Source organism: Embiotoca jacksoni, unplaced genomic scaffold (genome assembly GCF_022577435.1).
Source record: "Embiotoca jacksoni isolate LCO1_2020_lvr unplaced genomic scaffold, fEmbJac1.0.p SCAF_57, whole genome shotgun sequence".
NCBI classification, from domain to species: Eukaryota; Metazoa; Chordata; class Actinopteri; family Embiotocidae; genus Embiotoca; species Embiotoca jacksoni.
The window spans coordinates 1,737,898-1,755,525 of NW_027185411.1; the positions used below are offsets into that span (position 1 = coordinate 1,737,898).

A 17,628-nucleotide genomic window follows, 5' to 3' on the forward strand; every position below is an offset into this window, starting at 1 on the left:
CAGGCAGGCAGGCTAAAGCTTCCCCCCGTTTCCAGTTTTTGTGCTAAGCTAAGCTAACCAGTCACTGTTGCTTCACATTTACTGAAGAGACCGAAGACGAACTAAATTCCTTTTAAAAACTTCCTGGTAATAAAATGTATCTCAAGATAATTACAATATTCGAACTCGTCGACGTAACCGTTACGTGCAACAACACGCCGGTTCTTACAAGGTGTGATTCTCACTTTGTTGTGTTCAAACTAAAGAAGTGAGATCATTTTTATTTCGGTTTTATGTAAATATTTACAGCAAACTGTTAGGTTCATGCTGACATAAAAAAAAACAATACTAACGATTGATAATTAGATATGTTTCAGTATTTTGTCACGTCATCAAGAATATTGTTATCAGCAAAATACCACAAAATATCGTGACATCATTTTACGACCGTATTTCTCACTCCTACTGGGATTCATGACACATGTTGTGGTTTCATGGTTTTCTTTTACGCCTCTGAGGAATATCGACAATCCAATAATTCATCCAGATCGTTATGATCGTTTACGAAGTGATCACACTTGATTTGCAGAGGCGTGTAAGCTGCTTTCGGTTACCACCCTCCGGCCGCTGAGGTTTGGATCGTAAGTTGCTATGAAATCATGTGTTTAAAGGATGACGGCAATAAATCAGTCATTTGTCAGAAAAGCACAGAGCTACGTAACAATCCAATTGTTCACGGTTTGAATTCTTATCAGCATTGAAAACGAAATGCCCCATTTGTACGAGCCCTGCTGCAGACAGTATGAGAAGGATGTACAGCGTTGCTGATTGATGCACAGTGGACCTGTTATCTGGCTCCGTGGACCTACAGTGTAACTGATGGACGTCTGGCATCACATGCTGTGACTGGTTTCATAACCATCTAAAATGATATCGATTTATCAGGAGCAATGAAGCAGTGAGGACAACCACGGATAGAGTCTGTTGTTATTCGGAGATGCACGTACAAAATCAGAGGTGCAGCCAGTCAAGATGTAACATAACAAAATCACAAAAGAAAAGTCGGACTGAACAAGAGGGAGTGAAATGAATAAAAAGAACCGTTGAAAGAGGAAACAGTAAGTCACCTGTGGTCGTTTGTCTTGTTTCATCTGTATCGTCACATAACCGCAGCGGTAACGTAAACCCAACAGCAGTCACGCCTTTAAAACAGACCTCAGTGGAAATTACAAACGGTGTGCATCAATCAGTGACTCTGTGCCAAGAAATGATTTCAACTGTGGTTGTGTTTGCTTTGAAGATGTTTTTTGGAGTCTTAAGTGCACGCAGCCTACATGCACACGCACGTATGCATTCATGGTTGTATCTGGAGATGCTATGCATTTGTGTGTTTTAGTTTTTTTTTCTTGGCTGCAGTCGAATGCAGGAGCAGCAGCAGCAGCAGTCGAATGCAGCTGCAGCAGAGAAATGTGCCCCCAGAGGAAATGACAGTGAAATTATCTGGCAGCCCGGGGGTGGGGTGGATCATTTCCTGTATTGCCATGCTTTTTTGGGAGATCCTTCTGCATGTGTGCGTGTAGATGTATGCGCACTACACAACCGGCAAACCCCCCCCCCCCCCGCCCCCCCCCATCTCCTCCCCCCCACCTCCATCTCGGCGTGTGTTATTTTTTTCCCTTAAATAGTAGTTTTGTGAGGTCAGTCCTTTAATGGGGAAGTGAAGCCGAGATGATAAAGCGGCGCTGCGGTCCGACTTCAGCCGAGCGGAGAGCGATGGAGGGAGCGGGAGGACGGGCAGATAAGGCCGAGGGAGAGAGCAGGCAGAGGAGGAGGCGAGAGGAAGGTGGAGGAACGAGAGCACAAAGGGAAAGTGAGGGAGACACGAAACAGATCGCAGCACCGCCGCCCGGCACTGCGATGCTGGAAGAGCAAGAGCAGAAAGCACAGTGACAAGTGGACGACGTGTTTTAAAGAAAGCAGCTCCAGCTCCGGGTCACGTCGGGGCTCTTGTGGTCTCAGTTGTTACATTTGGCTTCGTCCGGTGCGTCGAACGGCTTCGTATTGACTGTTCAGGAATGCACAGCTGACAAAAGTTGATAGATGACTTCCTTATTGTTACACACTGTAACGATTAGAGGTCGGCATCGGTCTGTCTGTTGCTTGTTTAATGGTTTCCCCGCATCGCCCCGAGTCCATTATAACTATAAAATGTCTGAATGCCACAAATAGTCAGGCTTGTGTTGAGTTGAATGAACACACTGCGGTGTCGCAATTCATTTCCCAACCTGTGTTCCTGTTCGGGCTGCGGCAGTGTGCACTCAGTATAATATAACAGCATGCATCATGGAAATAAACCAAAGTGCTTGAGACTCTTCAATGTTTATGGAAACTGTCATAATGAAGTAAAAGGTTATCAGCTGAGTCGAAACGGGACGGAAATCCATCAGAGTAATATTGTTAAATACATGATAAGAAAAAGGGTCTAAAAGGAAGGTCGTCGATTTCAAAAAAAGAAGAAGCTTTTTTTAGTTTGATGAGATAAATTACAACTTTATTTCCTCTTTTATTCATCTTTTACCCGCTCATTTGATTTTCGTCTCCTTTGTTGCCCCGTTTGTTTTTCTTTGCACACATTTTCCTCGTTTGTCCATGAAACAGTATGTCAAGAGGTGGTCAGTCAAGGCTGTGTGTGTGTGTGTGTGTGTGTGTGTGTGTGTGTGTGCGTGTGTGTGTGTGCGTGTGCGTGTGTGTGTGTGTGTGTGTGTGTGTGTGCGTGTGTGTGTGTCACATCACCGAAGCAAATTACAGAACTTTGTTGCGAGCTTAATAAGCAACACCCATTTTAGCTTGCTGTTAAGCTGAAACTATCTTTCATCATAAAAGTGTGCAGGGTGGTGCTGCTGATGGTAATCATCCGTGTCCTGCACTGCGTCGTGCTCTGCTATCACTGGATCAACTCTTGGACCAGTAGTCTGTGTTTTTAGCCAGGAAGTTAGTTAGCCTGCTGTCGCTACTTGGAAATTCAAAGACACCATGCTTCTATTATTTCATTATCCTCATCTTCAATAGCAAAAACATTCAGGACCATAATAGAAATATATCTTGGACTTCAACGATTCCGTAATTATTTTACAAACAACGTTATTAATCGCTGAATTCATGTGTAGTTCTGACTTGTCTGATGTGCATTTTGTCATTTGAGGCTCCCAGCGATGATCCCCGAGAACTTAATGCATCAGAATCAGGCAAAAGCTTGGAAATCTTCTGTATTTATAAATAATATATCAAATATTGGGGATGGATGTGTCTTTGCTGGGAGGTACGGCCTGAAAGATTCTGGATTTGTTTGAGTTAGCTGCAGAATGTTTGCTGCCGGTTTTATCTTTATTCAGAAAGAAGACATTGTGTGTAATCTAGTAGCTTTTCAGTGTCTTCAATGCAGCGCTGGAGAAAGATCTGCTGCTCATCTATCATTCTGCTGAAGGGTTATTAGGCTTGTTTTTATTTCTTTAAACCACTCTAAATAGCATCGGGGGACATTAAGCCCAGGACGCAGCGGTGGTTGTTATTGTCTCCCATCGCAACAGGGATTTTGAAAACGGTAAACGCATACCGACTGTAATAGTCGGCCAATGACAAGTTTTTACCAACGTTCAACACCCGGTGAGTCAGATGTCGTTGTCACCGAAATCGTGAGGACAAATTGAATTCACAGCTCTTCAGAAATAGCAAAAAGGCCGGAGTCATACACGGCACATTTTTCTTCCCGTGTGCTCATAAGAATCTGTTTCTTGTTGTGTTCAGACAGAAATGTGGACGTGACGACATGCTGTGCTGGAGGCTTCATCTCTGTCAGTCTGACTGTGTTCAAAAGGTCACAGAAACAGTGTTCGTCGTTTGTAAGCAGATGAACATCATCGACAGAATCAAGTAGGCAGCTGCTGATGGAAAAAAAAGAAAATGACTCATCGAGCCTCCCTGTCTCTTTTCTGTGTCTCTCAAAGAACGAAGCGTCCAGTTCAAACTATTTTCTTTGCACGTAGTTGCTGTTTGTGTATACAGTCGGTCGAGTTTATCGCTGTTGGATGAACTGCTGGAGGGGAAGCTGGTCGTTCTCAGTCAGACCTGCTGGGCTGCAGTGACGAGGATTTTTGTTGTTGTTGCTGTTGTTGTTCTGTGCCGTGGGGAGAAATTAGACAGAAAATCAACTCTCCTCAGGAAGTGGTCGGTCCTGCTCTCTGTCGGCGTGATTGGGAGGAAGATGTCAGACACCTCGTTCGTAAATTAAGTGATGAAGAGTGAAAGTACGTTCGTCAGGGATGACACATTTCCTGTGTAGCTGGGTGTGAATACTCTTTTCAAATAAGAAGGGCAGCATCAGGCTGAATGATTCAAATCTCATTCATATAATTTGCTAAATAACTAGTTATGTGAATTTCCAATAAACTTGAGCTGTGAGTGTTCACACTATTTCACAATTGCTTTCTTGTGTGCGAATGAAAGTTGATGAAAAGAGAAGCGCCTCCTTGTTTGGTCAGGATTAGTTGTCATGTTTTAATTGCGACACAGTGACTTGACTCCTCCACTTGGGGAATGTGTTATCGCTTCGTTTGCTTTGTAACAGCTCAGTGGCTGCAGAAGCTGGTGAGTCAGCAGGTTTTTAAAAACGCTGTCACTCAGAGGGGAGAAGATGGAGGGTCAAAATGTTGTTAGTTTGTTAACCCTCCTGATGCACAGACTGTGTATAAAAATGGATGTCTATGTCATGAAATACAAAGCCCATACATTTTTTTTTCACGTGTGAAATCAGTATCCTTCTTCTTATTTTTCTGGCAGTGCATCTAAAAAAATAATCCTCTCATTAATTCGATATTAAGCCTCAAAAAGTTGTTTTTGGTCAAGCTTGCTCCTCCTCAGCTCGCCCAAATATGGTCACTTCTGGCTCGAGGCTTCAAAATGCCAGATCACAAACCGATGGGTGATGACGGTGCTAACACTGATGTGAACTACTCTAACTACTCCAAATAAAACAACCTACTCACATCCAATTTGATTTCTCCTTTTATATTTAAAACTTTGTGTCTTTGCAGATGTAAGTTTTAACGTCAGCTGTTATCTCCTTCCACTTTTGGGATTCTTTTCCGTACGGTGGGCCGCGGACGAAAGCCTCATGCTGCGTTTCAGTCGGTCGGGTTTGTTTTGGTCACTCAACTGTACTTTTGTGGCTCTCGCCCGTAGAATCTCTTCGTCGGTGGTTAAAGATGTTCATCGGCAGTATAATGTGCAGTAAAGTACACGTTTTCGGGTTCACGTCAGACTTTCTGTACCCAAACTATGTGCAAGTGGAAGAAGTAGCCCGTGTTCCAGGTACCAGCTCCTCCTTTTTAATTACTTCGTTCTGTGTCCCATTCACGCTCCTCCATGTTTGCTTGTGTTGCCTTCATGCAAATTTCCTGCCTGCGTCTGAACCGTGTGGAAGAACACAGAGTATTTCCATAAAGAGTAATTTGCAACACAAAAAAATAAACGATATGACGATGAACATTTGTCACACAATAAAAATAAATAAACACAAATTTGGCACAGCATTGCTTCAAAACAAGTCTGTTTGATATTTACTGCCGTAGCGATGCTATGATCTGTAATTAAAACAATTTTGGCCTCCCTTTACGATATTTTAGGATCGTGGAGATTCTCTGTATCATTAATGGTTTTAATGAGAAGCAGATAACTTGGACACATAACTGTTTGGGAGGTTTTTCTCTTTTCATATTCAATGATTAAAGCTGATGGAGGATTGTTCTCTGTTTGTAGGACTCCCTAAATGCTCTGGTCTTGGACTTGGACTACCCTGCACTACGCAAAAACAAAAACATAGAAACCTTCTTGAACAGATGTGAGTAGCTTTTTTTTGTGTGAGTGATATAACGATATCGAGGATGTTTACTTTCGCAAAGCTAAACTATTAAATGCTCACTTCATTCTTCTGTACTTTTAATACACTTCTGCTTCAGATGAGAAAGTCATATCGCAGGCTCGAGACTTCCAGATGAAGTCTGAAGACTTCGACAGGGTTAAAGTCATCGGCCGAGGGGCGTTTGGTGAAGTCCAACTGGTGCGTATTGAACAGTCAATGCTTTATTATTTGGGGTATCAGGGGTTCTGTGGAGAAATATAATGACTGTGTTTACTGTCAATTGAATTCAGTTTTATTCATATAGGCCCGAACCATATCAGCCATCTCAGGACACTTTATATTGGAAGGTCAACACTTTACAGTATTATAGAGAGGAACCCAACAATTCCCCATTAAACAAGCACTTGTTGACCGTGTGAAGGAAAAAACTGCCTTTTAAACGGACAGAACCAGGCCCAGAGGTGGACGTCCATCTACCTCGACCGGTTGGATTGATGGGAGAGCAGAGTGAGAAAAGAACAGCATAGAGATGCAACAAACAATAAACACTGGGCAGGTTGATGAGGCCTGCGACCGTCGATCAGAAACATGCAGCTTACAGGGCCGGAGATCCCTGCAGAAAGAGACAGGGAGACATAAGACACAAAGTTAGCGTGGGACAATTGTGGTTTATTAATGCAATGGAGAATGAAAGACAGAGTAGAGTAGAAGGAGAGCAGCGCAGTGCATCATGGGAGGTCCCCCAGCAGGTCAGGCCTATAACAGCATAACGAAGAGAGGGTTTAGGGTCATCTGAGCCTGCATTAACTGTAAGTTTGATCAAAAAGGGAAGTTTGAAGCCTCATCTTAAAATTAGAGAAGGTGTCCGCCTTCTGAACCCAAACAGGGAGCTGCTTTCACAGCTGAGGGGAAACTTTAGGAACCACAAGGATGTCTGCGGTCCAAAGGGGGAAAACTTTGTAAAAGATGAAGCGGTGCACTGCATCTTTGTTATGATTGTAATTTATGTACTTTATGTCAAAATACATCTCACAGAAACTCTGGAGAATCTCCATATTGCTATTCCTTCTCTAACTTTGAGTAACTGGTTCCCGCCATCGTTCAGGTCAGACATAAAGCCTCGCAGAAGGTCTACGCCATGAAGCTGCTGAGCAAGTTTGAGATGATCAAGCGCTCAGACTCTGCATTCTTCTGGGAGGAGAGGGACATCATGGCTTTTTCCAACAGTCCCTGGGTTGTGCAGGTACGACATTTAAGATCAGCAGATAATTGGATTTCTGGTGCATTGATTGTTATATTCTCCAAGATTTTTCATTGAATTAATACAGATAAAATGTTGGTTAAGTGTTGATCTTTTTGATTCGTTATTTGATTATATAAACGAGTGGGAAATATGATAGTTCTGCAGATACGTGCATTTTAAAGCCAACCTGCATGGTACTAAAAACATCACTATTTGTGTGTTTAGTTGTGCTGTGCCTTCCAAGATGAGCACTACCTCTACATGGTGATGGAGTACATGCCGGGCGGCGACCTGGTCAACCTCACCAGCACCTACGACGTGCCAGAGAAGTGGGCCAAGTTCTACACGGCGGAGGTGGTGATGGCCCTCGACGCCATTCACTCCATGGGCTTCATCCACCGGGACGTCAAGCCCGACAACATGCTGCTGGACAGACTCGGACACCTGAAGCTGGCCGACTTCGGCACGTGCATGAAGATGGACGCTGTGAGTTGAAGCGTGTCAGCGGAAACCTCAGTGCAGCCGCATGTCGTGCTTATCTTATTTCTTTCAAACTTCACCGTCCGAGCTACCAAGTTACAGATGCGAGGAAACCCGAACCAGACATGCATCTGTTTATTTAAGGAACCTCCGAGTATGTTTGGATGCCAACAAAATGGTTCTGTGGTACATGAAAACAAGGTGCACAGCGAAAACACATTTGTTTTGTATTACAAGGGAAAAGTTGCATGCAAAGGCAGAACTGTTGAACTGTGATCAGCATCTTGTACACACTGTTGTAAATCACAGCTTAATAGAAGGTCGGCTCAAAAAGTTCGGAGACTGCGCCCACGACAACCAAAAATGGTACCAGGTTTAAGTTTGGCCAGCGGTCCCCTTCAAAATAGATCCCTTGTCCAGTGAACGTGGAGTGGACGCGTTCCAATGTTGGAGAAACCCCGTTGCCTTCGTCAAGTCAGGTCGTTTGTGCCGAATATATTTTCCCTCCACCGCCTCAGAACACCGGAGTAGAATTCGGGGACGAATTCATGATGCACAACCCTGCAAATGTCTAAGAGAACCACCTGCATGCTGCTGGTTCTGCTCCCGACCCGACCCACCTTCTTTGATTTGCCTCTTAAAGCACTTCAGCCGGCTCATTGCGTCCGTCAGCCGTCAGCCGTCAGCTCCTCGAAGCACCTCTTGGGTCTCCGTTGCTGATCTCCCCGATTTTGATACATAATTTGATGTGCACTCTCTGATCAAGTACATGGTGACATGGCAAGATGCTCACATCCAAGTGGCTCCAAAAACATGTGAAACACGTGCTGATGTTGATCAAGTGATGTGACTTACAGAAGTATGGCTTCCTTCTGCTCCGTTCGTGCACAACAGGAGGTCATGGAACTTTTTGATCGACCCTTCAGTCAGTGAATCGCACTGCAATGACTGAAATACTGAGTGTGACTTGTCAGCAACCAGCTTGTCAGAGCTTATCAGATTTAACATGCGTGAAAAGCAGAAACACAAAATTTGGGCAAAAGCAAGAGTTTGGAATTCGATTTTTCTTAAATGTTGTAGGAGCCCTTTTTTTTTAAATTTAAGAGCAAATCTGTTGCAGTGTTTAACTCGACCATGCTGGCAGTCAGTTCCACTCACATGGAAGGTTAATCAATCAGAGAGAAAGTGTAGGTTCTCATAAACTGTTACGTTTGGATGAATTATGCCAGTTTCCCGAAGACGGGACTCAAAGACTGATTTGACACTCTCAGGTCAAAGTGCACCTGTAAGGTTGTGACTCATCATGAATCCTGGGTTTGTGTTGCAGACCGGCATGGTGCACTGTGACACAGCAGTTGGGACTCCAGACTACATCTCTCCTGAGGTGCTGAAATCTCAGGGAGGAGATGGTTTTTATGGGAGAGAGTGCGACTGGTGGTCCGTCGGGGTCTTCATCTTCGAAATGCTTGTTGGTCAGTGAACATTTCATAAAGTCATTTTTACAAAACAGTAATGGAGAGATAACTTTCTGGTCATTTGTTTCCGGTGTGTGGCCTGATGTTCCCACCTCTGCACTAATAGCATGTTGAAATCATCTCACTGCAGAGATACGGTGAAGCAGTTTACTTCACTCCTGTTTTCTGGCTGCCAGGTGACACGCCGTTCTACGCCGACTCTCTGGTGGGAACCTACAGCAAGATCATGGACCACAAGAACTCCCTGAACTTCCCCGACGACGTGGAGATCTCCAAAGATGCCAAGAACATCATCTGTGCCTTCCTGACTGACAGGTATGAAGAGCTACATGGAGGAGTTCAAAGGGACAGTTTGACATTATGGGAAATAAAATGATTCATTTTCTTGCAGAGAGTTAAAGCAGAAGATTCATACGACTCATCTCTTATATTTTATAATGTTTCATCTGTTTAATCTAGTTTTTTCATGATGATGATGCAGAAGGAGCACAGCGGGACTGTTTACAAAGGGTTTTAGTGCTCCAACACTCACATATTACATATCATGTCGGAGCCATTGAACACTTGTGTTTATGAACGTGGAAGGTTTGTGTTATTCTTTATGCCAAAAGAAAATGAAAGTTTTAATTTATTGCCTTAGTCGAGTCATGTAAATGATGTTTTCCTGTTCCTGAACGGAGGACAATGGTTAGATTTATTCCTCGCTCTACAACTCATTGACTCTTTTTATTTTGAGGGAGGTGCGATTGGGAAGAAACGGCGTGGAGGAAATCAAGCGTCATCCTTTCTTCAGAAACGACCAGTGGACCTTCGACACCATCAGAGACAGTTAGTATCAACAGCTTTTTTCTTCTATTTATTCTTGTTTACAACATTCATTTTCAACAGAGTTTATTTTTCTAGTTCAACAGAAGTCAGTCTGGAGTAAACTGTGGATCTTTAGATAAACTGTTTCCTCTCTCAAACACAACCACCAGAAACGCCTCATTTTTGCACATTTACGGACTTTTATCAAAATTAATGTTTTTATTACACTCTGCTTCATCTAGATTTAAAAAGAAATTGAAAAACAAGCATAAGCTTCCATTACGGCCTTCGTTTGTCTGTAGAGAACATTTAAACCCTTCTTTTAACATTTTAAACCCAACTTCAGACAAATTGAAATAAATCCTATAAAACTAATACAAATGAGGCCATTAAAAAAAAAAAATCAAGTAAAGCATTTAGAACAAAATAACAAATTAAAGTCAAAAATGCTAAGACACTGAATGTATACATGATCAGTAACTAATAAAATAAAACAAATTTGGGCCAATTTTGGAAACGGCAACTAGAATAATTATGTTTTCAAAAGAGATTTGAACACCAGTAGTGAAGTTTATCACCTGATCTATAAGTGGAGCATTTAGAAGACCTGATCGACCCTGAGAACCCGTCCGGATCCAAGAACCATTGAAAGCTGCTGGTCCAATGACCTCAGCAGGAGATGTATGGTACAGGGATGCCTCAGGTCTGACAGATGAGCTGCTGGCGCTGCTCCATTTAAACAAAAGCATTTTTAAAATAAACCTTACGCTGGACACTCAGGCAATGTGAGCATGCGAGGATAAATTAACGTGCCCAAACGAAAGGGGACCTCATCATTTTGTAACTGTGGTTTATAGCATCATCCCAGGATTAAGTCACCTTTTCTTCCACCTCGCTTTTCATTTCGTTGGATGAATTGTTTTCTTCGTGGAGGTGGAAAGTTTGTGTTTTCGAACAGTTTCGGTGAAGAGAGTAATGAGAAATATTTCTAACCGGTCATGAAAACTTGAAGCAGGAATTCCTTTCAGAACAGAATCAGAGAACATGTTCGAGTAATTTATTACACTGAAGCTAGTTTTGTTTACACAGCACTTCCTTTTTCCAGCAACTCACGCTTGCCCTGTTCCTCTCTTCCTCTCTGTGTCTGCCTCTCCTCAGCCGTTGCCCCTGTGGTCCCAGAGCTCAGCAGCGACATAGACACCAGTAACTTTGACGAGATCGAAGATGACAAGGGCGATGTGGAAACCTTCCCCACACCGAAGGCCTTTGTAGGAAATCAGCTGCCCTTCGTTGGCTTCACCTACTTCAAAGAAAACCAGTAAATCCTCCATCTGTCTCTGATGATTTTCGGGACCTGAATGCTGCCACATGCATAATTTAGATTATAGATTTGTTCCTGGCTGCGGTTTTGATCTTGTGTTGACTTTGTTCGTTTCCTTTAGGTTACTAACTGCAAGCAACAACTCCGCAGTGACCCATGAGAACTCCAAAGGAGAGGTGAGTACACAATGGCTGCCAGGTGCACATCGATCAAGTGCAGCGTTGGCCCGAACGTCTCGGGAAATAAATAAGACGGGCGTCAGTTTACACGAGCGCACAGAGCAGGCTTGTTGACATTGTGATCAGTCCAGCTTCAGACCGTAAGATGTTCAGGATTACGATGGAAATGACTCCGAATGGGATTTCTTTCCCTGATCCCATGATTTATTTGTACTTTGTTAGAATTTCAGCGTTCTTAGCCGCACATAGAGACTTAAGCAGCTTTCAGCGTTAGTGGTTGAGCTGAACGCTAATCTGGGGAATTCTCATTGACTTCAGTGCTAAAAGGCTGCCGCCCATCACAATTAACGACAGTCTGCAGGAGGAAGGCGAAGGCCCAGGTTTTATTTTCAGTTTGACCTGATTACATGTTGATACACTTCATTTTTTTAACTGTTAGAATTTCACTTTACTTTTCTTTTTTTTAATTCAGCTCAGCAAAACTTGGCAATATGTAGGAGATACTTCGAACAGCAATATTATATTTCACCGTTAATATTGAGAAACATTTCAACATATTTAAGTTTTATGTTGAATTGAAATCATTAAAGCACAGGATCACATGTGAAGCAGGTTGTTCTGTAGGGACAAACCTACAGAGAATTATTATTATTATTATTATTATTATTATTATTAACTGTGCTTATCTGTGGTAGGTCTCATTAATAAATCATAAAACAGCTGTGATCAAGGAGCAGATTTAATTTTTCTTTTCATTGTCAATCTTTTCTATCTGTTGTCTTTCAGCAGTAAAAACATTTTACCATCAGTTAGAAGTAATTACACAAATTATTTCCTCAAATTCTGAGGCAGTCTCATCATTACCTGAATTATTCCATAATTACAAACTAAATATGATGCAGGTGCAAAAAAGTAATGAACAAAAACTTTGCTGCTTTATGTGCTTTTGTTTGAATTTTTTTTTTATAATTGGACCGGTGCATGGTAATGTGTTTAATCTAATATTTCACTACACTGCTGTGCACCCTTATTATCACATTTTCTATGGAAACTCAAAAGTGCACACCATCTTTAACACCTGCAGACTCACTCTTGGTTCTTCTATAAAGACTTGTTTCTTTAACTCCTCTCTGTTTCTATCCTACTCTCTTTTTTTTTTCTTTTTTGCGACTTCAATGGGAGCAACTAAGATTCAAGTGAGGAGACAATGAAGACAAGTTTTTGATCTTTATGTGACCTGGGAGACGTGTGATGAGTTGATGTTTTTTGTTTCTCTCTTCACAGTCAGCAGCGCTGCAGAAGAAACTCCGCCACCTAGAGGTGCAGATTAATAATGATAAGCAAGTCAAAGACGAGCTGGACCACAAATACAGGTACGGGATGTGTGACGACATTAAATATAGATGATAATATTACATCTTCCTGGTCAAACTTTGACAGATTTTTGTTTGTGTCACTGCAGAGCCACCACCAGTCGTCTGGATAAAATCTCCAAAGAACTTGAGGAAGAGGTGAGTTTCATCACTCGGAAACAAACACATCTACAGACACCTTTGAACTGTTGGAAATTACGTGAATACTCTTTGTTCTCTCCTACTTTTAATATTTGCTGGTGCTGTGACCGTCGTCCTTGCTGGGATTTTATGAGTTCTATCTTCCTCTCCTTCTGTGGACTTTTTGAGGCAGAATAATGACTCTTATATCACACTTGACCATGTTCCGGTTGAACGGCAGCGCGTCGTTTCCACCGGGGTTCGGCTGGAGTGCTCGCTGAATCCTAACAGCCACATTAATATATCTATTGGAATTGGATTTGTGTTAAGCCCCCATTGGATTCTCAGGAACCATTTCTCATAAAGTGAGTTATGGATTCAGAGCAGCGTGAAAGTAGCCCTGTAGGAAATGTTGAACAAAGTGTCTGGCGTGATTGATTTTTAGACGAGCAGCAGGAAGAACCTGGAGTCGAGTCTAAGGCAGTTGGAGAGGGAGAAGGCGCTGCTGCAGCACAAGAGCTTGGAGAGCCACCGCAAGGCAGAGAGCGAGGCCGACAGGAAGCGCTGTCTGGAGAACGAAGGTGACGCCAGACACATTGTAATGAAACACACAGTAGATTCTGCACGTACGATTAAAATATTTCTGTTAAATGCTTTGTAAGTGTTTTCAAGTCATTTCCAATTCACTAGTTTCCAATATGAGACCAAGTCAAATGGCAATAATCAAAAAAATATTATAAAAGAAGCGGATGTCATATGCTAATGTGACGCAATAAATACATTGTCCTGCTGCATAATAAAATGCAAATTTTATTTATTGAGAGAGTGGCACTATAAAAAAGATTCCTTAATAATTAGCAGCTAATTTGATGCTCAAGCTATGAAGTCAACACATGCAGTGGAGAGTTTCTTTTAGGTGCCATTGAGTATTTATTTTCTAAATCACTTAATTAAAGATCACCTGCGGTTTGACAGCTTCTCCGGTAAATTTCAAAACTTTTTTGTTTGTGCTTTTGATAGTAAATGAATTTGGATGCAAGTTGACTGACTGAGAAAGTGTGGATTATACTGCCATCGCCTGGTCAAAGGGACCGGTGGCAAACAGTTAAATAAGGCTACTGTCTGCTTTGCATTACAAATGACTTGTCAGTAATGTCTAATGTGCATGATAATATTGTACTACTGGATGTAAGTGGTCTTCCCTTACTCCCAAATTCTTCACTGATTAAAACTAAATAGAAAGAGTTTTGTATTTAAAAAAAAGATTTTAAACTTCTCATCTCTTGTTTTTGTCCTACAGTTTACATAAATGACTTGGTGCAAGTATTTCAACTTGACATTGAGACGTCCTTTTATTGAAACAGTCCATAATGCATTGCTCCGTGTTCTTCTGCCTTGTTCAGTCAACGGCCTTCGAGATCAGCTGGATGATATGAAGAGAAGAAACCAAAATTCACACATTTCAAATGAGAAGAACATCCACCTGCAGAAACAGGTCAGTTACCTGCTGTTGTTTTTTTGAAGATGAGCTCTTTGAAATAAATTAACAAGTTTGTTTAGAATTACTATTATTTTCCTACAAATATACAAATTTGGAATAGTATTATAAATATATTGATTTATTTTTAAAAAGAGGAATATTATCGAAGAAATCACACATTTCATACATTTGTGTCACTAAATAAACTGCTAAAGAAGTGCGTATGGTGCATATGCTTATTTTTGGGGATATCAGAACATACTTTAACTGCATTAAATAGAATAGTGGAGAGAGAAAATGAGTCAAAGTGATGACTTCATCCAGTCATACTAAAATGTGGCTGAACATCAAGTCAGCTTGTTGCTCTCGCCCATATTCACATTCACGCGGCGGCTTCTTAAAGGGTAATTGTTGTTCCGACAGCTGGAAGAAGCCAACACGTTGTTGCGGGCCGAGTCCGAGGCGGCGACGAGGCTCCGTAAAACGCAGACGGACAGCAGCAAGCAGCTGCAGCAGCTGGAGGCCAACGCGCGCGAGCTGCAGGACAAATGCTGCCTGCTGGAACGCAGCAAGCTGAGTCTGGAGAAGGAGTGCATCAGCCTGCAGGCGGCGCTGGAGACGGAGAGGAGGGAGCACAGCCAGGGCTCGGAGACCATCAGCGACCTGATGGGTGGGTGAAACGCTCGCCATGCATTTCACACAAAAAGATTCTTAAACAGGCCTGTAGAGGCTGCAAACAATGGCCATTCATATGTTTTAATAGTGATTATTAAAGTTGGGAATTGCTGAAAAGGGGCATAAATTTACAACTAAATATTACTTATCTGGTTTTAAGGTGAGATGACGTTTTATATTTTAGTTTGTATGGACCAGTGTATTTATATTCATTTATAGTGAAATTTTGTCTTTATTATTGAGTGAGTGATTTTATTTCTCAGTCCACAAGCCAAGTTCTTACACATGTGCCCCTCCAACCCATCCAGAAATAATAAACACATAAAACAATAAAGCAAAAACAAGTGCAGCACAATATAGTGATGAATATAAATATACTATATAATATAAATAGAACAAAAATACAACGTAGAAAACGATTAAAAAATAAGAATCGAAATGTTAAACAAAAAAATAAAGGAGGGAAACTAAGAATCCGGGAGCTCATTAAATTTTTCCTCTCCTTTATTGCCCTGTTTGTTTTGTGTGTGTGTGTGTGTGTGTGTGTGTGTGTGTGTGTGTACATTAAGTTGGGAAGACAGTGGTGCAGGTATAATTCAGACCACTTCATTGTGTTAATCTGGTCGTGGCCGAGCTCCATCTTTGAATAAATATTTATTTCTGCAGTCTTTATGAACATTTTGAAGAGTTAAATGGCTCTAAAGTTGAAGGTTGCTGCAGCTTGGAAATCAATTCAAAATTCAAGGCACTCCTGTGTATGAAATGCTGTTTTTCAGGAGTTTCTAATATGTATTTTTATGAGGCGGAAATTTCTATTACGTGCTTTTGATAAAAGATGAGTGGTGCTGTCGCCTCAAGTCATTTTCTGCCTGATTTGCAGTTTGCATGGTTTGTAGGTTTTCTGAGGGCAGCTGGATGGGCAAGAGTAAAGGTTCAGCCAAACTCAGAGCAGCAGAGGCTTTGAGGCCTGAATAAGAAGTTTGTGCTGGAGAACCATTCTAGTTCATTCAGAAAATATCACATTCACTACTTGTGTGTGTGTGAGAGAGAAAGAGGTGAAGTTAAGTGTATTTGTCAGTGTTACAGTAGCAGACTGGTTGTAGTCGTCAGCTCCACGCACACTTTTGTGTAACTGTACATGTATGTTTACATGAAGGCTAATAACTCAACCATAATCTGATTAAAGTGGTTCTCGGGCTCCTTAAACTGTCACATAAAACCTATTATCTGATCGTGTTCATTAAGGTGAGGTGGTAATTATTGCGAATACGCCGTGATTAAACTGCATTTGCAGGTCTTTGGATGCAGCGACTTGTGTGTTGCATTTAGTGAACCTGTGAACCAGGATGTTGAAGAAAAATAATGAATTCCTCAAATATTTAGATAATAAATAAACCCTTTGTATCGCATGTCATCGCTACAAGAAAGAAAAAACACACTCACACTTGGTAGATGTCAAGTTGTGCTGTAATACATACGATGAAGAGATGGACGTAACAGACAATAGACGGACCACGACGGATCCCACGTCTGCTTACTAGAATTATGTGTTATCTTATAGTTAGTTTGAAGGTTTTATAGGCAACACGCTTGTGAAGTTTTCTCCTCTGAGGACTCTGCTGGCTTCATCTTGCAGGACGTATTTCTGGCCTGGAGGAGGAGGCTCGTCAGCAGAGACAGACTCTGTCCAAAGGCGAGACGGAGAAGAGACAGCTGCAGGAGAAACTCACCGATCTGGAGAAGGTAAATCAGAAAAATATGAAAATAAAATGAAACATTATTTTTTATTAAACCTTACTTACCATATTCATCTTTTATTGGATTTTAAATATATCACTTTTTGGTATTAAGTTTATCTGGCTTTTCTTGTGAGTTTGAATGGCATCGAAATGATATCAGACAGTTTATCATGTGCCTCTGGATTTAACGTCACACAAATAGTACTTTTATTTGTTTAGGTGGACTGTTACATAAACTTCAAAAGTCCAGACCACTCAGGTTGTTTGGCATCAGTGGATTCTTTTATTAAAGCAGCTGGTGCTGTCTGTCTTCATGCTGCTGTTTGCAACAGTTGGAGAATCACAACAGAGAGGCAGATAAACCATCTACAAAATTAGAGAAGAGAGACTTGAAAGCCTCTTCTTTAGATTACAGATGACTTTGCAACATTACGGCTGCCCTCACATGCAGGTGAGCAGTAGATGCCAGCGAGGAGGCTGAATACACACACTGACTATTTCTTTTTTACTTTTAGTACGTACTGCAGCTGGCCTTGCAAACTATGCTGTATGCATGTAGCATGTATACAACTGAGACATACTACTTTTATCACAAAAATGCGCCTTGAACTTTGACCCTCTTGGTCATATCCGTCGCGATCAGGACATATGAAGTAAAAAGAAAAAGGTTGTGATTTGGAACGAGTACGTTTCCTTTTACCGTCTCTTTCTTTCCTCCTTCGTCCTTTTGTGGGCGGAGCATTAGCGCCACCAACTGTCTCGGCGGCTCACTCCGCCGCGCAAAGCATTGTGGGTCACAACAGCCAGAGTAGCATGATGGTCTGCAGTCTTCAAAATATG

The 17,628-nt window shown here is 41.8% G+C and overlaps 1 protein-coding gene across 1 annotated transcript in view; it reads left to right on the forward strand.

Moving 5' to 3' along the window:
• rock2a (rho-associated, coiled-coil containing protein kinase 2a) overlaps positions 1-17,628 on the forward strand; it is a 40,399-nt gene that overhangs the window by 11,939 nt on the left and 10,832 nt on the right. The window contains exons 2-16 of the mRNA XM_069172956.1: positions 5,794-5,875; positions 5,994-6,094; positions 7,002-7,139; positions 7,365-7,625; positions 8,947-9,091; positions 9,271-9,409; positions 9,831-9,922; positions 11,060-11,219; positions 11,344-11,398; positions 12,686-12,774; positions 12,864-12,912; positions 13,340-13,475; positions 14,298-14,389; positions 14,798-15,044; positions 16,686-16,792. Of these exons, the coding sequence (XP_069029057.1) occupies positions 5,794-5,875; positions 5,994-6,094; positions 7,002-7,139; positions 7,365-7,625; positions 8,947-9,091; positions 9,271-9,409; positions 9,831-9,922; positions 11,060-11,219; positions 11,344-11,398; positions 12,686-12,774; positions 12,864-12,912; positions 13,340-13,475; positions 14,298-14,389; positions 14,798-15,044; positions 16,686-16,792 (1,893 nt within the window). The remainder of the gene's footprint in view (positions 1-5,793; positions 5,876-5,993; positions 6,095-7,001; positions 7,140-7,364; positions 7,626-8,946; positions 9,092-9,270; positions 9,410-9,830; positions 9,923-11,059; positions 11,220-11,343; positions 11,399-12,685; positions 12,775-12,863; positions 12,913-13,339; positions 13,476-14,297; positions 14,390-14,797; positions 15,045-16,685; positions 16,793-17,628) is intronic.